Below are 18594 nucleotides of genomic sequence, written 5' to 3' on the forward strand. Positions count from 1 at the left end.
GGGTGGGATATGGATCTCAGGGGACACCAGCCGGGCTTGATGCAAGCAGGGAAACATTTCTCAATGAGTCAAAGTTCCAGCAGCGTTGCCCTGGAGTGTTTCTTTCTTTCCTGTGCCTGGCTGGCTTCCTCCTTTCTATTGGGCAAACGCCGACATTCGCCCCAGCGCGCTGCGTTCACAACACTTCAAAAAAAGTTGTTTTTTTAAGTTGCTGCCCAGCGGGACATTATACGTATATAGATTTATACACACGTCAGTGGGATTTAAAGTTATGTTTCCACAGAGAGAGATCTCATATTAACTCTCACAGTGATGCGTAGGCGGCGGGATAAAAGAAAAGTCATGAACTCAATGCAGCCCAATTTAGTCTGCAGTCACATAGCGACACCTGTTCATCGGCAACAACAGTCCCCGGTAACCCGGACTAATTATAGGGTCGCACCGTAATTTGTGGCTCCATGTTTTTATTTGCATCACTGCGTTTGCATTGCAGCAAACATGAACATTACATATATTTCAATATAATGTAAAAGCAGTCAAAACAACTAACATCAGAAACAGCTGATGTTATTTGTTATATGTCACGGTGTCATTTCCGCTTCTTTCTCCTGTAACAACAGCCCGGCGCCGTGAGCAGTCGCCTTTTTTGCGCTCGCTATCCCTGCACTTTCTACCATCTGCAAACGCCACGGTGTTCGTGTCGTCATGAAAGACATGAACATCGAGCGTAAAAACAAAGGAGACTGCTACCGGCTTTTTATCTGCCGATCGCCGTGCTACGGTTGCAAGAAAAAGAAGCAGAAATGACGTTCTCTACGCGTTGAGACGTTCCCCGTCCGTCGGCTAAACGCTTGATTGAACCTTCAATGCGACAGTGACACCAAGTAGAATTATAAATGTCACATAGCCCCAAACATGTCTTTTTCAAAGCCTGCGGTGAAGAGAAAGGTTGGTGATGAGCACCGACAATTTCAGGAAAAGTGGGAAATGCAATATTTCTTTGTTGAGCACAGGGGCACCCCGACCTGTCTTATTTGCACAGACAAAGTTGCGCTGCACAAGGAATACAATTTGAAACGTCATTACACAACTAGACATGCTGAGCTGGATGCAGAATACCAGGGAGACGAGAGAGCGAACCGGGTTGCCAGTCTTAAAACAGATCTACTGAGGCAGCAAGATTTCTCCAAGAAAGCAACCAAAGAGAATAATTTTTAGAGGAAATGGAGTCAGAATATGGGGATGTGCTCGACTTCACTGAGGTACGTTGGCTCAGCAGGGGAAATGTATTAAAGAGACTTTTTGAGTTGAGAGCAGAAGTGAAGCCTTCATGGAGAAGGATGGAGTTAGTGTTCCTGTGCTAACTGATCCCAAATGGCTCATGGACTCAGCTTTTCTTGTTGATATGACACATGAGCTTAATGTACTGAACAAGACGTTACAAGGCCAGGGGCAACTTGTCAGTGCTGCCTATGACAACGTGAGAGCATTCTCCACAAAACTGGCGCTCTGGAAAGCTCAGCTCTCTCAGACAAACCTTTGCCATTTCCCAGCATGCAAGGCACTCGTGGATGCAGGCACACCATTCAGTGCTGACGAGTATGTTGATGTCATTTTGAGGCTACAGGAGGAATTTGATCACAGATTTGCTGACTTCAAGACACACAGAGCCACCTTTCACATTTTTGCGGACCCCTTCTCCTTTGATGTGCAAGATGCCCCTTCTGTGCTTCAAATGGAGCTCATTGAGCCGCAGTGCAACTCTGAACTCAAAGCAAAGTTCAGGGAGGTGAGTGGAAAAGCAGACAAGCTTGGACAATTTTTGAGAGAATAGAGCCCTAGTTTCCCTCGGCTTTCCCGAATGTTCAAGCGGACCATCTGCCTTTTTGGTAGCACATACTTGTGCCAAAAGCTCTTCTCCACTTTGAACTTCAATAAGTCCAAGTACAGGTCCAGACTTACGGATGATCATCTTCAAGACATACTGAGGGTCGCAACTGCTTCCTCCCTCAGGCCAAATCTGGCTCGGCTATGCGAGAGGAAACGCTGCCAGGTCTCTAGCAGCAAGGAGTAGGCAAGAGAAGCCATGTTCAGAAGAACAGTTCATTTTCTACAGTGTTCCATTCATGTTCAGAAGAAGGTTATAGAACTGTTAATACAGACATTTCAATCTAAACACAGCAGATATAGAAGACTGAAAAAAACACAAGTTCACTGACTAAAAATATCTTATTATTATTTTATTTATGTATTACAGATTGATTTATTTTCTTATTAATTCTTAATTTGTTTATTTATTTTTCATATTTTCTGTTAAAAAATAAAAATAAAGAGATTTGAGAAGATTGGAATTTTTTAACCATGCCTTTCTTGTAGAAAACCTAATGTGGCCCAGCCTCACCCAGACTCTGCCTGCAGCGGCCCCCAGCTAAATTGAGTTTGAGACCCCTGTCCTACACCATAAATCAGTAAGAGAGGGTACGACCTCTCTCATGACCCCAAGTGGTGTGTGCATGCCAGAGCACTCTGGAAGGCACACAGAGTCTTTACAGACTACTCAGGATCAAACCTCTATCATCATGCAATCGATTATACAACTCTAAGCATATATGAGTAAATATTTCTAAGCATCAATCAACAATATAAACCTTACAGCTGGTTTTAATAACAGAATTCATTTGTTTCTCAAATGAGAAAGAGCTATCGAGAAACACTCCTAAATCTTTAGTTCTGAACTTTTCCAGTGGGCCAAGGTCAACATTATTAGATAATGCTAATTCTTTTCCCTTACATTATAACAATGTGAGGAGTTAATGCTAAGTATACTGCCATTAGCGGCTAATTCTAATTAGGGGTGAATAATTGTTAGTAGCTAATGCTAATATCGTTTTCTCTTCCCTTTTAACAATGGTCGTGTCCAAATTCATGGGCTGCATTCTCCTGAGGACCCGGCCTTCGCGGTCTACGTGGGCTGGGTCCTCAGAAAGTCGGGTAGGCCGGAAGTAAACGGCCGTGAAATTGGACGGTCTAGCCTTCTGATTAGCGTCACCGCTGTCTCGGTGGAGTTTAATAAACTCAGCCGTCTGCTCCTTGCTGTCTAAAATATAACAGGACACTGGAGTAAACTCTCGGCCATCTCACACTTCTGTTTAATCAGTTTTCTGTTTGACGTTTAGTCAGCTGTGTAAAAACCAAGGAGGAACCCACCCGGGGGATTAATAGTTTTATTTTATCTAATCTAATAACTTTAATCTCAGCCAAACCGATTTACTCACGAACAAACAAAACACTGAAAAAAGCCCAACAATAACATTTTTAGGTTGTCTAAGTGACTTATATATTACGTTTGTCACGGCCGGGCGGGTTACACACAGTAATTCGGCGTGCCCGTGTGGCGTGCTGGCTAGACCCAAGCGCGGCGAAGGCTAGCGGTGGGTTTGGAGCAGGCACGCAGTTATTCTAGTAACGATCAGTGCACGAAGCGTGGCTTCGGAACGGTCGTTACCGACAGAGAGCGAGCGGAGCCGGGAAGAGAAAAAGGATTGAAGGGATAATCACTCACGGTTGCTGAATCAGGCGGAGACTGACGTCGGCAGAGTTTCGGAGCTCCTGACACGAAGAGAATGATGTCTGAGCGGCGAACAGGTGGGTGGCGTCTCTCTTTTAACCCCGGCCCCGTGATCAGCTGATCACAGCTGATCACCGGCTGACAACGTTTAACCCGAGCAGCGAAAGTCCGCGGTGATCTGAAAATGATGTGCCGGGAGTTGTGCCATTCTCGGCCGCATCAGTAACCCTCGAGGTCCCGGCTAGCTATCGAGCTGGTGGGTAGCAGATGTCTCCGAAAACGTCGAAGCACTTTAGCAAAGATGCGATATCTTGATAAACCGAGCAGATATTTGATGTTTACACAGCTACTTTCTCGCCTGAAAATATGTTAAAAGTTTATTTCGTGACCCAGAAAGATTAATAAGAGTAATTTTTAAAACTTAGGCTACGTTCACACTGCAGGTCTTAATGCTCAATTCCGATTTTTTGATCAAATCCGAATTTTTTGTCTGCTCGTTCACACTACAAATAAAATGCGACAGCAAACGAGCTCTAGTGTGAACGCTCAAAGCGGCCCGCATGTGCAAAAGAAGATGTCACACAACGCGCTCTGTTTAGACACAGAGCAAACAATATTGTTTGCTCTGTTTAGACACAGAGCAAACAATATTGTTTGACTGATGGCCCTTAATATAAAGACTTCGGACTTCACGTTTCCCAATTTTTGCTTTAAGTTATTTTGTTATTTACATAATAATGTAGATAACCTAATAATTATCCTTATTGCTGTTTTAGAGAGGAGCGGTGCTTCAAAGGATAGTTGCAGATTTCTGTCAGAATCTGCAGATTATACAGTACAAATAAAATGTTCACGTTTCTCCAACGTTGTCTTCCCAACAGTTTGACCGGGTGGCCAGGAAGCGTTCGCGATGTCTTATCGGGCGCTTCTCCGGTGCTGATAATTGGCGTCTGTCTTGTGTCAGTGACGTAAAAGACGGATTTAATGCGACTTGACCGTTCACACAGCAGTCGCTTTCTGAAACATCGGATATGTATCGGATTCAGGACCACATACGAAAGTGACCCAGATCGGATTTGAAAATATCGGATTTGTGCCGTTCACACTGTCATACCATGATCGGATATGGGTCGCATAGGGTCAAAAAAATCGGATTTGATGCGCTTTTGCCTGCAGTGTGAATGTAGCCTTAGTAGCGGCCGCCATTAGCCGGAAACTGGAGCTTGGCTGGGCCGCGCTATAAATTCTGGGATATGGTGGGCCACGAAGGACACACCCGACCCATCCTTCAAATTCGGAAAAAGGAGCACGCATTTGTCGGCTGCATTCGGAGGGGTCTACGAATTTGGACAGCCTTCGGCGCGTCGCTGTGACGTAATCGGTCTACAAATGCGGCCTCAGGAGAATGCAGCCCATGAATTTGGACACGACAATAGTGAACAACTAGTGCTAGGTAGGCTGATGCTAGCAGCTAATGCTAATTTGACGTGAATTAGCATTATATTAGTGAGGAGTTAATGCTAAGTAGGCTGCCATTAGTGGCTAATGCTAATTTTAGATGAAAAAGCATTAGCAGCTAATGCTCATATTGTTTTCCTTTGCTTTGTAAGAATGACAGCAGCTAATGATACGAAGTCTACCATTATTAACAATTGTTAATTTGATGTAAATTAGCATTATCTGATAATGGTAACCCTTTTCCCCTGCATTATAACGATGTCAGGAGTTAATGCTAACTAGGCTTCCATTAGGGGCTAACTCTAATTAGGTGAATAATTATTAGCAGCTAATGCTAATATTGTTTTCCCTTCCCTTTTAACAATGTGAGCAGCTAATTCTAATTTGATGTGAATTAGCATTATATTAGTGAGCAGTTAATGCTAAGTAGGCTGCCATTATTAACTAATGCTACTTTGACGTGAATTAGCATTATGTGCTAATACTAATACTGTTTTCCCTTACTCCCTTACTCACGGGAAATGTTTCCAGCTCTTCCTCCTCTATCAGATTTTCTCTCCATACCTGAGAGTGTCCAGTCTCCAGCCTGGATCCTTCAGTCCAGCCGACAGCAGCTTCATTCCTGAGGGACCTGGATGATTGTAGCTCAGGTCCAGCTCTCTCAGATGGGAGGGGTTGGAGCTCAGAGCTGAGGCCAGAGAAGTACAGCCTTCCTCTGTGATCAGACATCCTGACAGACTGCAAACACACAAAACAACAATCTATCTGTCAACAGTTGTTTTCTCTTTGTCACAATAACATCTATCCATTTACATCCATTCAATGTAACTTTATTTATAAGTGACAATACCCAACAGACAACAACAGTCATCTGAAGCTGTTTAACAGTGTAAGGTGACCGCCTCCACTGTGAGCAGCACTTGGTGATGGTGGGAAGAAGAACTCCCTTTGACACAAAGATCCTCCCAGTGAAAACAGGCTCCAGGAGGAGCATCTACCATGACTGGTTGCAGGGTGAGGGGAAAGAGAAGAGATGAGCTCAGAGAGACAAGAACAAAACAGAGAGACAAAAGTTAAGGACATGCAGTAGTGACATATAAAAGCATCAGGAGAGAAAAGAGGGGAGAAGAAAGCAGAGCATCATGGGAAGTCCACCAACAGCCTGAGCCTATAGCAGCATAACTAAGGGATGGTTCAGGGTCACCTGATCCAGCTCGAACTATAAGCTTTATCAAAAAGGAAAGTTTGAAGCTGATCGTCAAAGTAGAGAGGGTGTCTGTCTCCTGAACTCAAACTGGGAGCTGCTGCCACACCCAGTCCAACATAGCCAGGCTTTCTTTGCTGCTTTGACAAAACCTCAAATCCCAGTCAGAGATGATGAGCATCATCACAGTGATGATCATTTCTCTGTAACCCAGGCTTTCTGCTTCAGGATCTGTGCACGCTCACAGAACAAGGAGACCTTTAAACATCATTTCACTAAATGGATGGACTGAGCTCAGCCTACAGATGAACTGGTGCCAGAGATCATAAAGAACATCAAACAGTCAAATTCAACACTTTAATGGAAATATGAGATTAATGCTGCAGACAATCATGAACCTGCTGAATTCATGAACATCAAGAATGCAGCGAGTGGTAAAATAAAGATTTGACCTCAGTGTGCTCAGTGTTCCTGTCTATTCCTAACATATTCCTAACATGATAGCTGCACTTTAGAGCTCTAAAACTGGAACTGACACATGTTTAAACTCTACATGTTACTCAGTACATTCAGTTCTGAAACTCGCCCACAGTCCAACAAAGGAAACATGGAGATCACATCAGTTTGTCATCAAAGTCTAATTATTAGGGCAACTTAACCTGTTATTATCTCGTTAACTCATTAACTGATTAACGTCAGCAATTATTTTAATCACAGTTTTTAAAATCATGATTATTGTGAAAGTGCTCACTGGCTCTGAATATAACAGCCATGGGTCACAGGAGGGATGTTGATCAGTGCTGGCTTGAAATGGGCGTCATTATGCGTCTCAGCCAATGGGAGCATTGAGGGTGGGCCTAATACTACTGCAGCGCTCACATGACCCAGGACAGAAAGAAAGGGGCAGGGACAGAAACATGGAGACAGGTACAGATCTTTGACATGTTCATTTTAAACTGTTCCAGGAGGCAGTGTTGATACAACTAAAGTTATCTGTTGTTGAAGAAGTCGGTCTGAGGAACGTTCTTAGGATCAACAAATGACGGCATGTATGAGCCTCAAGACGCAGCATCACAAGAAGAACACATGAGCTGTAGAAAAAGGAGAGACTACGAAAGCCACGGCGTTACAACATGAACCAGCTGTTACAGATGTAACACATGAGCTGCTATTAAACATGATGTATTTCTCAGTGTCCTGTCGGTGTGTGAGAGACAAACAGCCTCTGTATGTGTGTGTAAATACAGCATGAATATGTAGAGGACATGTTTGTGGATATAAGTAAATGAAAGCTCTGCGTCATTTGAATCTTCTTGTTTCTGTTGCAGGTCTGTGACTGAACTTCTGGGAGGAGAAACGTTGGTTTCATGCTCTGTGATTCTGTGTTTTGTCATCTCTCTCAGGTGATGGACAGCCCAGGTGATGACCCCGCCTACGTGGTCAAATTCAAGTCTACATTCAGAACAGACCTTGAGACACGCAAGCAAAATGCCAACATTGTATATGTGAAAACTGCTGCTGGAGCCAGATTCAAGGAGCTCAAGTGTTTACCCAGATCTTACTGAACTTACTGCAGGAACAGAGGGTTGTTGGAGGGAAACCTGTGGAAGCAACAACATCCGAGCCACCAGAGAAGAAGTTGGCCCTGTTGGTGCTTCATCAGAGTGTGAACAGGAGGAAGACTCAGCTGAGAACAGTGTGGTGGATACAGAGCAGAGCCCACCATCAGTACAGAGGCCTGTCCATTAGAGTGCTGCTCCAACATGCAGCACATGTACTTGGCCACAGCTGCAACATCTGTACCTGTGAAAGCTTCTTCTCTGTTGCTGCTCATATTGTGCAGAAGAAGAGAGTTTCTTTATCATCAGAAAATGTCAATGAGCTTGTGAGTCTTAGCAGCTGGCTCGGTGCAGAGGAGGAAGAACATGTCAAGTCAGAGGAAGATAAATGCAGTTCATGTTGTCAACTCAACCTGGACTGTTGAAAGAGTTTTTCTTTGTCTGGTTTCTGACTGAGATTCTCCAAAGGAAATCCAGCACAAACACACACTTCACACACTCAAAGTCCTGCACAGTAAATGAGCTGATGAGCGTCTGTGCTGCTGCCTGATAACAGAACAATAGTTCTGCTGCTTCCTGTTCTGCAAACACACATTTATAAATGTTCACTTGCTGTTGATCAAAGGTATGTTGGTGGCTCTGGACGCTGAGGGAACTTTGTAAAAAACTAGATCAAATGTTAACGTCCTGGCAGAGGCAAAGAACTTTGATTTGATATTTGATTAGATTCATGTTTCAGCTCAGACTGACAGAAATATTTGAACTGCTGCTGTGTTAAAGGGAACACTGCTGTTAGAAAGCACCTGATCTGTTTCTGCACACTGAATGTTGCACTTCTCATACTGCAGTACTATTAAAATAAGTACACAATACACTACTTTTGAACTCATGATTGAATGTTGCTGTAACAAAGCCATTAATGTGATTCAAAGTGTTCATGGTTTCCCAGCACAACAAATGATTGCACAAGTGTGACTGATCCACTTTCTAATGTGTGTGTAGCCCACACTGTGTGTCACTGTGTCACAGGTGAGTCTGTGTGTCCAGGTTCTATGAGGACAACAGGATATAGTGACTGAGTCCAGCAGCTTAAAGTCTGACTCCATCCTCCATTTAAATAACTCACAGCAACAACTGAATAGCTTTGCCTTTGTGTAGCTGACACTTCATTTTAATGTCCTTCTATTCTGGTTCATCTGGTCTCAGTTTCTATAAGCACACAGGTTTCATCAGGACTCTATGACCTCAGTAATCTTTGCTGGGCCTTAATGCTCTGAACAAAGCTGCACATCACAAGACTAAATAGAAATGAATCAGTCTTTCATTCTCACTGCTGTTTGACTTCAGCTCTCAATGTCCCACCATAACCCATGGAAAGAATTACTGTCCATCCAGGCTGCTGAACATGAAGCTGAAGAAGGTGGAGTATTGTGAGGGCTGATGGAGATGATGATGAGGAATCCAGGAGCAGTGGGTGGATGGCAGCATCAGCATGAAGGATCAGTGTGAGAACACATCATCATCCACAAAGGAAACCAGTCTGAGTGTCTGACGCTCTTGTTAGAAAGACGCAGTCCCAGCAGTTAGCTTGTCTGCTAGTTAGCTGAGAGCTAACTCACTTGTACATTGAATACCAAACTGTGTAAACCAGGGGTGTCAAACATATGGCCCGTGGGCCAAATCCAGCCCTTGAGATAATTTCATATGTCAAATATTGATGAATTTTCAGGCTTGCTGATAATCAATGTGAGCAGGGCTGAGATTTTATTCTGATGAGCAAACCATGTGGCCAATCACTTTAAGAGACAGACTGGGATCATACCATTATGTGAAAGAGGACAGAAATGTCCCATAGACAGCAAGGGTAGTGGTAGAGACCAGTACACAGAGAAATGGGAGCTGTATTGAAATGCAAGCGTGTCAGGAAAGAGTGAAAAGGCAAAATGAGCAGCATCTGGCTGCATTTCAGTGATATTGGAGACCACAAAGCTGAGTGCAACATTTATACAGGAGATATACAGGAGACGCTGAGAGTAGAACTGATAAAATTAGGAGCTGGCTAAAGTGAGACCCATTTTTATTTCCACCCATTTTCCACTGTGGAGGACAAAAGGTTTCAAACTGGTCCAGGTCTTAAACTCACGTGTTCTTCCTAATAGCAGTAAATGGATAGAAATAAGGCTTTTATGAAAACACTGAATAAAACTTGCTGCCTTTAAAAAGACTAAATGTACAGTTCAGTATTGAATACTACATAAAATAAACTATATATAAAGTGTGTCTGAATGGCAGAGATGCAAAAATATGTGCATGTAGCACAGAGCCACGGCTCAGTGTCTGAATGAGTCTCACAGACCTGAATGTGCTGTTGAAGCCATTTATAATTATAACGTAATTCTTTACTCGTTTGATCTGCTCCTTACCACAAGCCACCAGTCGTAGAAGGTTTTGGACTTTTAACTATATTTTCTTACGTTTTACAACTTTTCTTACTGTTAAAAACCTCGTTATGGCCATTCATGCTGTACAAAGTAATTAGACATGTGTGGTATCTACAGAAACGTCAGGATCTCAGCTAAAAGTTCACAAAACCATCTCAACAACCACCAAACAGCTGAAACAGCAGGTGAACAGATCACACAAAAAAGATGTAAACACAAATCCCCCTGATCATCTGATTTTTAAACATGAAGCGTAGTTTTGGACGTTCATTTACTGCTGGTTCAGTGAATTTTGGTTGGACAGTGATGAAACCTGCAGCCTCAGAATCTGTGAGAAGTCTGCTTTCAGCACGCAACAGCATTGTTGTGTTGTGTGGATTCACCTCTGCAAACTCATCACTGTTTCACCATCATGTTTCTACTTAGACAATAACAAAGGAAGCAGTTCCCAAGAACTACTTCTTGTCTTGTTAACATAAGAGTATGTTGCCCTTCAAAACACCTCCACTTCTCCTCTTATTAGAGGACTGCCTTATTATTAATCTGCTAATTCTGTCAGTTGATGAAAGAAAAATGCTTGATCTCACCTGAGAGTTTCCAGTGTACAGCGTGGACTCTTCAGTCCTTCAGACAGAAGCTTCACGCCTGAATCCTTCAGGTTGATGTTACTCAGGTCCAGCTGTCTCAGATTAGAGGTCTGAGAGCTGAGACCTGAGGCCAGAGCTTCACAGCTTCTCTCTGACAGGTCACAGTGACTCAGTCTGAAAAATAATAGATAAACAATTACAAAAATAAAACACTTATGTTGAAGCGTAATGAGATACTATTATTTTTAGCAATATTTCATCTTGTTTTGTCAGGAAACTGAGCACTGATGCAGAGCAACATGTGGAGAGAATCAGAGGAGAAGAAGTGAAGAGAGAACAGCAGTAAAACAACACTGAATTGTTCAGTGTGCTTTTGATATCAACAGAATGTGTCAAATTTCTTTATTTTGTATTTGTTTTAGTAGAATTGATGATTATCACTTAGATAACAACCACAGGCCAGGTCTAAATTGCACTTTGGTGACAGTTACACCCAGAAATATTTCAGAAACGTGGACAATTTGTGCTCCATTGTATTCAGTATTGAACAAACTGAGTACCGATGACCACTTAATATTTTTGATATTTTATTTGAGTTGTTCCACCTGATCTATGTTAACTAGAATAAACATTTAAAAACTAAAGCTATGATCACATATGTACTTACAGAGCTTTGTTGGAGGCTTTGACCACTGGCAGCATTCTCAGAAGAGCCTCCTCTGAAGCAGAGTATTTCTTCAGGTCAAACACATCCAGATCTTCTTCTGATGACAGTAAGATGAAGACCAGAGCTGACCACTGAGCAGGAGACAGTTCATCTGTGGAGAGACTTCCTGATCTCAGGGACTGTTGGATCTCCTCCACTAGAGAACGATCATTCAGTTCATTCAGACAGTGGAACAGATTGATGCTTTTCTCTGCAGACAGATTCTTACTGAGCTTCTTCTTGATGTACTGAACTGTTTTCTTATTGGTCAGTGAGCTGCTTCCTGTCTGTGTCAGCAGACCTCGTAGGAGAGTCTGATTGGTCTGCAGTGAAAGACCCAGGAGGAAGCGGAGGAACAAGTCCAGGTGTCCGTTTGGACTCTGTAAGGCCTTGTTCACAGCACTCTGGTGGAGAGACTCTTTTTTTCTAAAAAAACTAGACCGCTTGGATGTTGTTTGTTGTTGTTCCAGCAGATTGAGTCCAGAGTTGATGAAGGTCAGATGGACATGAAGAGCAGCCAGAAACTCCTGAACACTCAGATGGATGAAGCAGAACACCTTGTCCTGGTACAGTCCTCTCTCCTCTTTAAAGATCTGTGTGAACACTCCTGAGTACACTGAGGCTGCTCTGATATCGATGCCACACTCTGTCAGGTCTGATTCATAGAAGATCAGGTTTCCTTTCTGCAGCTGATCAAAAGCCAGTTTTCCCAGAGACTCCATCATCTTCCTGCTCTCTGGACTCCAGTGTGGATCTGTCTCAGCTCCTCCATCATACTTGACCTTCTTCACTTTGGCCTGAACCACCAGGAACTGGATGTACATCTCAGTCAGGGTGTTGGGCAGCTGTCCTCTCTCTCTGGTTTCCAGCACATCCTCCAGAACTGTAGCAGTGATCCAGCAGAAGACTGGGATGTGACACATGATGTGGAGGCTTCGTGATGTCTTGATGTGGGAGATGATCCTGCTGGCCTGCTTCTTATCTCTGAATCTCTTCCTGAAGTACTCCTCCTTCTGTGGGTCAGTGAACCCTCTGACCTCTGTCACCATGCCAACACAGTCAGGAGGGATCTGATTGGCTGCTGCAGGTCGTGTGGTTATCCAGAGGCGAGCAGAGGGAAGCAGTTTCCCCCTGATGAGGTTTATCAGCAGCACATCCACTGAGGTGGACTTTCTAGGGTCAGTTAGGATTGTAGTTTTGTGGAAGTCCAGAGGACCTCGACACTCATCCAGACCATCAAAGATGAACACAACCTGGAAGTCTTCAAAGCTGTAGATTCCTGCTTCTTTGGTTTCAGTAAAGAAGTGATGAACAAGTCCCACCAAGCTGAACTTTTCCTCTTTCAGCACATTCAGCTCTCTGAAAGTGAATGGAAATATGAACTGGATGTCCTGGTTGGCTTTGTCTTCAGCCCAGTCCAGGCTGTATTTCTGTGTTAAGACTGTTTTCCCAATGCCAGCCACTCCCTTTGTCAGCACTGTTCTGATTGGTTCGTCTCTTCCAGGTGAGGCTTTAAAGATGTCTTCTTGTCTGATTGTTGTTTCTGGTCTGTCTGGTTTCCTGGATGCTGTTTCAATCTGTCTGACCTCATGTTCATCATTGACCTCTGCAGTCCCTCCCTCTGTGATGTAGAGCTCTGTGTAGATCTGATTCAGGAGGGTTGGGTTTCCTGCTTTAGCGATGCCCTCAAACACACACTGGAACTTCTTCTTCAGGGTGGATTTAAGGTTACGATGACAAACTGCAGCTTGAAGTTCTGAATGAGAAGAAAAATAAACACTCAATTCCAAAAAGAACTAATCTTTAAAACATGTTGCTCCATCTTCCATCTCTGGAAAATGTTCATTTATCCAGCAGCTTAAATCTTTAGATAAATCCTCTTACGTCTCTGCAGACGGTCAGCCAGCTCCTCCTGCTTCATTCTCCTCAGGAAGTCCACTGTGATCTTCACAAACGCCTCTCTGCTGCTGCTCCTCTGACTCTCTAAGCATTCTGGGTAATCTGGACTCAGAACCTTCTGGATCTTCTTCAGCTCGTTCTTCACAAAAGTGATGATGTTGTCCTCCAGCAGCTGGAACAGAATATTTATGAATGAGCCAATCAGACTGAAATCATGGAGCCAAACATCAGATCCATGTTGGACACACTGACGATCCACTGGTCTACAAAGAGCAGCATGGAGATGACTGTGAACAGAACAGATGTAACAGTAGTTGTTGTACATGTACAGACCATAAATATGGAGTCCAGCTGTGTTTGATGCTGCTGGGCAGACTGACCACTGGGAACCTCTGAGCTCTGCTGGTCCACTCTGTGGAGGAACCATGAAGGATTAGATCAACACAGGATAAAGATCCAGGAGTTTCTGCTCAAATAACTTCATCTGAATCAAGTCTGTCAAGTTGTCAAGACACCTTCGTGGTCAAAAGTGTACACGCACAAAATCTACAATAAAATCCTCACGCAGCAATAGGACAGACACACAATCCATTTATCTCTGTGTCTCAAACACACACACGTGTATTCAAAGCCTCGATTTGTTCATATTTCATCTGTTGTGTTTTTATCTTCAGCGTTTTCAGTGTTGCTGCATTTACACCAAAAATGTTTCCATTGATGAATCAGATTGATTTGAATGTGTTTCATCCATACAAATCCCTCCCTGGTGGTCACATGACTCTATAACATAACAGGAGTCATGTGACAAGAGTTTCATGCTGTAAAATGTCAAAATGGTTGAATGTGGTGGAGTAAAAATGTGAGATGTCAACTACTTTTCTTCAATATGAAATGTTTGCAGGGCTTGACAGGAAGTGGACGGACGCTCTGATCACTTCCTGTTTGCTGAAGTGGGTTTTCAGTTGTTTAGAAACCAAAGGCTTGTTTTAAAAGACAGTTTAAATGGGACTGAGGGAACGACGTGTTTGTAGTTTATATCCAACAACATCGAGCAGTTTAATCAAAGAGTTCATGTTGCTAACAGCTCACCTCTCTGCAGCAGACACAGGCTGGACTTTAAAATCAATGAGACGATCTAAAGACCCGTCACTCTGTAAGGACACACAGCTGGGTCCAGGTTCAGGTCCAGCAGGTCTCCCATGGATCCTGTCAGAGAAGAAAAATGTGTTTTGAGAATGAGCAGAAGGAAACTCCAAAGTAGTGTTTCACAGTGTAAGAACAGAGCGCCACCCAGGGGTCATTTACACTTTGCAGGACTATTGATGGTCCCACTGTGAGCAGCAGGAGTTTAAATGTTGGACATGTTTGATAGAAATAAGGAATAAAGGTTCAGTGACTTCCTTTGAGATGCAGTTTAGAGACCAGGAAACATCAAACAGTTCATTTAAATCAGATAAACTGACATCAAAGAGTTCATGTTGCTAACAGCTCACCTCTCTGCAGCAGACGCAGGCTGGACTTTAAAATGAATGGGACAACCTTTAGACGCGTCACTCTGTAAGGACACAGAGCTGGGTGGAGGTCCAGGCTGGTTCCTGTGAATAATGATGCAGCAGTGATGTGAGTGCTGAGCTGTGACATGGAGAAGAGTCATGGACAGTTAGAGATGGTCATCTCACCTCTGAGCTTTGGTCTGGCTCTCATGTTCCCCACACAGAGTGCTTTTAGAGGGAGGGACTCCCTCCTCTCTGTCCTCACACTGATCCATGCTGCTCAATTCACATCAGCTCACACACACTTTCTACCTGCAGAGGAAACACAAATCATTCATGTGCACATCAGCTGAAATCCTCCTTTCATCATGTGTGCTGTCCAAATATCAGCTGCTTCTTTCCTGCTTCATCTCAGTGTCAGCTGGATGCAGTCAGACAGCAGTGTGAGGCAGAGGAAGCTGCCATCAGCTGCTCTGCTATCAGTCCACTAGATGGAGCCTGAAGCACACACGATGCATTCACTGACACACACTGATTCACTGTTTGGGAAACTAGAAAAATGTTGGTCTTGAACTAGCTGCATAATGCAGACAGGGTAGGACCCAAATATAACGGCGAAACATCTTCAAGCAACTTATAGAAGTCCAGATGCTTTTCTTTCCAAGCTCCTTAAACTATGATGACCTGGATGACTGAGAACCTTCACAGGAAAAATGAAACACACTGAACAAAGAATGCAAGACTTTCACAATAAAACAGCAAACAAAGGAACACAACACTGACACGTGAGCTTGACAGAGGAGTGGAGGAAAGGCAGACGAGAGTGAGCGAGGGAAAGAGGAGACAAGAGAGACATGACAGGCTGAGGAAATATAGAATGGAGCACCAGGCCTCACACAAACACACACAAACACACACAAACACACACAGAGGCACACAGAGACACACAGGGAATCTAATGATCAAGGAACTAAACAGGAAGTATAAGAAACTCAAAGAAGCATAAATAAGACTGTAAATGAACCAGAACCATAAACCATAATACAAAAAATGCAAAGTGCTTGGTCAAAGGGACCCAGAACCATTAAAGTTCTTTTCTTTGCTCTTCACTGTGTGAGTGCAGACAGACTCCATGTTAAACTATGACAGCACCGTCCCTGCTGCTGCTGTCAGACCTGTTATTCACTCACTGCTCACCAGTGTTTCTAATGAGTTTTACTCATCCATGAGACTTTAAAGCTTGCACTTACAAGCAATGTTCCCTCTAATGTTTCACTTGTCTGAGCGAACACACAACCTCCCTGAGCGATCCACTGTGAGCGACATTAGACGTGTGCACTGTGGTCACGCCAGCGTCGAATCCATCCAAGTTACATGTTTATTAAAATAATCAATTTACAGCGTTTACATTTCTGTTAAACTACTTTTAATTAACTGCTTTAGCCCACTTACAATGAAAGTTAAAAAAGAAAATCTTGTTCATGACCTGTAGCATGTTAACACTATTGGAAGGAAAAATAACTTGAACTTCAATTTTGAAAACACAACTTTCTTTAAATAAAGCTCTGACTTGTATTATGAGTCTGTGGTCTGGGAGAGAGTCTGTAACTCTGTCTGCAACATACAGTAAATAATGACCAATGTTGGGCAGTTAATTATATAGTTACTTCTTCAAAAAAGTAACTGAGTTTTGCAAACAGAGTTTTTTGCAGCTGTTTACTGCAAAAAACTACAGCCAAGGTGTTTTTTTTAAAATAAACATTTCAAACTATTTACAGAACAATCAGCTGTTCTGCATCAAATCTGATGCCACACAAATTATTTGTGCCGCTCCAAAAAATAATTTCTGTCCACTATGAGATGAAGGAGAACAACAGCCTGATACCTGCAGGCCTGACAGCAGCAGATGTATCACTGCTGTAACACCTGTAACACTCAGCAGTCGCCTCATTGTTCTGACACACACAACAACACTATTGACTACACAACACACTAACTACACACTAACTACACAAGATTTGCTCTAAACGTCTCAAATCTCTCACATCTCAAAACACCGCCGTCACTCCGTTTCTTAACAACTAAATGCCATGTTTTGATTGGTCGACATGGTACATTTTTCGACCAATAGGAAAGGCTGGGGGTTGGTATTGTTTTTGCTCACAGGCTTTCGAGCGTTTTACTTATAAAACGCAGTTTTTACCGTTTCTTCCTGCAGTAAATATAAACAACGACAGTATTCAGGAAGAAAACCAAACATTGCAGATATTTTTATCATAACTCTGGTTTTACGTGGTCGATCAACACAATTTAAAAACTGGTATAAAGTCCACACTTTTCCTGTCAGTTGTTCCGTCTGTCCTGCTCACATCTCCAATGGTTGTACACGTTGTCATTAACGTGGCTTCACTCCACATCAGCCGCTTTGCTAAAACACCGGCACATATTTACTTTAATTTCAATTCAGGTTAGAATTCTTTTTGTGTGCTCAATACAGATTTTCTCTGCGCAGAGACCGTGCCAACAGTGCGCAGCTTAGAGGGAACATTGCTTACAAGGTGACTACCAATAAAAATGAGTATGCTTCACTGTCAGAGCTACGGTGATTCATCCAGTAGGACTTGATAATAAAAATATTTGTTTGATGCTTTGCATTGAGGCGCATTGTTGAATTTGCAGGGACACAATAACCACAGATCAGTTGTTCAAACCACTACAGTAGGGAGCCATGTCATGAATAATAAACAAATACTAATACTAATACTACTACTAATAATAATGTTAATTTAAGTAATTGTTTTTGACTGAACATCACATATAATGTAACAAGCAGTAAATTCAGGTTAAGTGCATTATCAGCATTTGGAGGAGCTCCTTATCCTTCTCTTTACTGCTCACCTCTTACAAAGTGTTCACACAGTTTGCTAGCTTCTTTCAGCCTGCTAGCTATGCTAACAAGTCTACTACACACACTTGACTCGGTCACATGACAGACAGCAGAGATAGCTGCTCTGCTAGCTAAGCTAACTCATGTTAGCTTAGCTAGGTCAAGGTCAAAGAAATGAGGCGATGCTGCTGGGAGTTACGTCACAGACTAGCAGAATTTAGTTATTCAGCATAATATTTAATCCTTATTATCTGCTCCTCTCACCTCTGTTTACATCTGAAAACAAGAAAATTTAGCCAACAGTTTATTAGCTTTGGTGAAATTATAAACAGGCATCAGCGCAGTCACCTATACTGTGCTTTAATGCTGGAGCAGCAGGAACACCAGTTAATCTAAAATCTCCTTTTCTCTCTAAAAAGTGACAGCAGACTGAGTCAAAGACAGAAACCTTATTTAAACACCAAATATTCACTTCCTGATCCAGGATTCAAAGAGGACGTTGAACTTACTCAGCTTCTTCCAATGAACGTCTTCACTCTGCAGCTCTTTGCTGTCTGGACCAGGTCTGTGTAGAAACAGATAAAATACTCTGCTTCTTCTCCGTCAGCAGTCGTCTGTGTCTGCAGACTGCGTCACATTAAACACTTCACACCAGCAAAGAGGCTGAAGCTCACAGGTCAACGGTCAGCTGCTGCACTGTGTATAACAATTCACTTTTGAACAGTAGATAGCCTGTAGGCGTCTCTGCAGTGATAAACAGTTTACACATTAAACACTGAACCATAAAAGAAG

At 42.9% G+C, this 18594-nt stretch overlaps 1 protein-coding gene across 3 annotated transcripts in view; it reads right to left on the reverse strand.

The window, feature by feature from the left end:
- Positions 1-15214, reverse strand: part of LOC146606884 (protein NLRC3-like) — a 501574-nt gene extending 486360 nt beyond the window's left edge. The window contains exons 1-8 of one of the 3 annotated variants that reach the window (XM_085349325.1): positions 15102-15214; positions 14916-15017; positions 14512-14628; positions 13756-13834; positions 13408-13594; positions 11485-13279; positions 10818-10991; positions 5591-5764 (exon numbers count right to left, since the gene is read on the reverse strand). In XM_085349325.1, the coding sequence (XP_085205451.1) occupies positions 5591-5764; positions 10818-10991; positions 11485-13279; positions 13408-13594; positions 13756-13834; positions 14512-14628; positions 14916-15017; positions 15102-15190 (2717 nt within the window). In that variant the 5' untranslated portion in view covers positions 15191-15214. The remainder of the gene's footprint in view (positions 1-5590; positions 5765-10817; positions 10992-11484; positions 13280-13407; positions 13595-13755; positions 13835-14511; positions 14629-14915; positions 15018-15101) is intronic. The other 2 variants (XM_085349327.1, XM_085349324.1) reach the window with 2 other exon arrangements.
- Between the last annotated feature and the right edge of the window lie 3380 nt (positions 15215-18594).

This window comes from Diplotaxodon limnothrissa, unplaced genomic scaffold, assembly GCF_057381915.1.
Source record: "Diplotaxodon limnothrissa isolate DT_005_m unplaced genomic scaffold, D_limnothrissa_male_GT1.1 unmapped_scaffold_4, whole genome shotgun sequence".
Lineage (NCBI taxonomy): Eukaryota > Metazoa > Chordata > Actinopteri > Cichliformes > Cichlidae > Diplotaxodon > Diplotaxodon limnothrissa.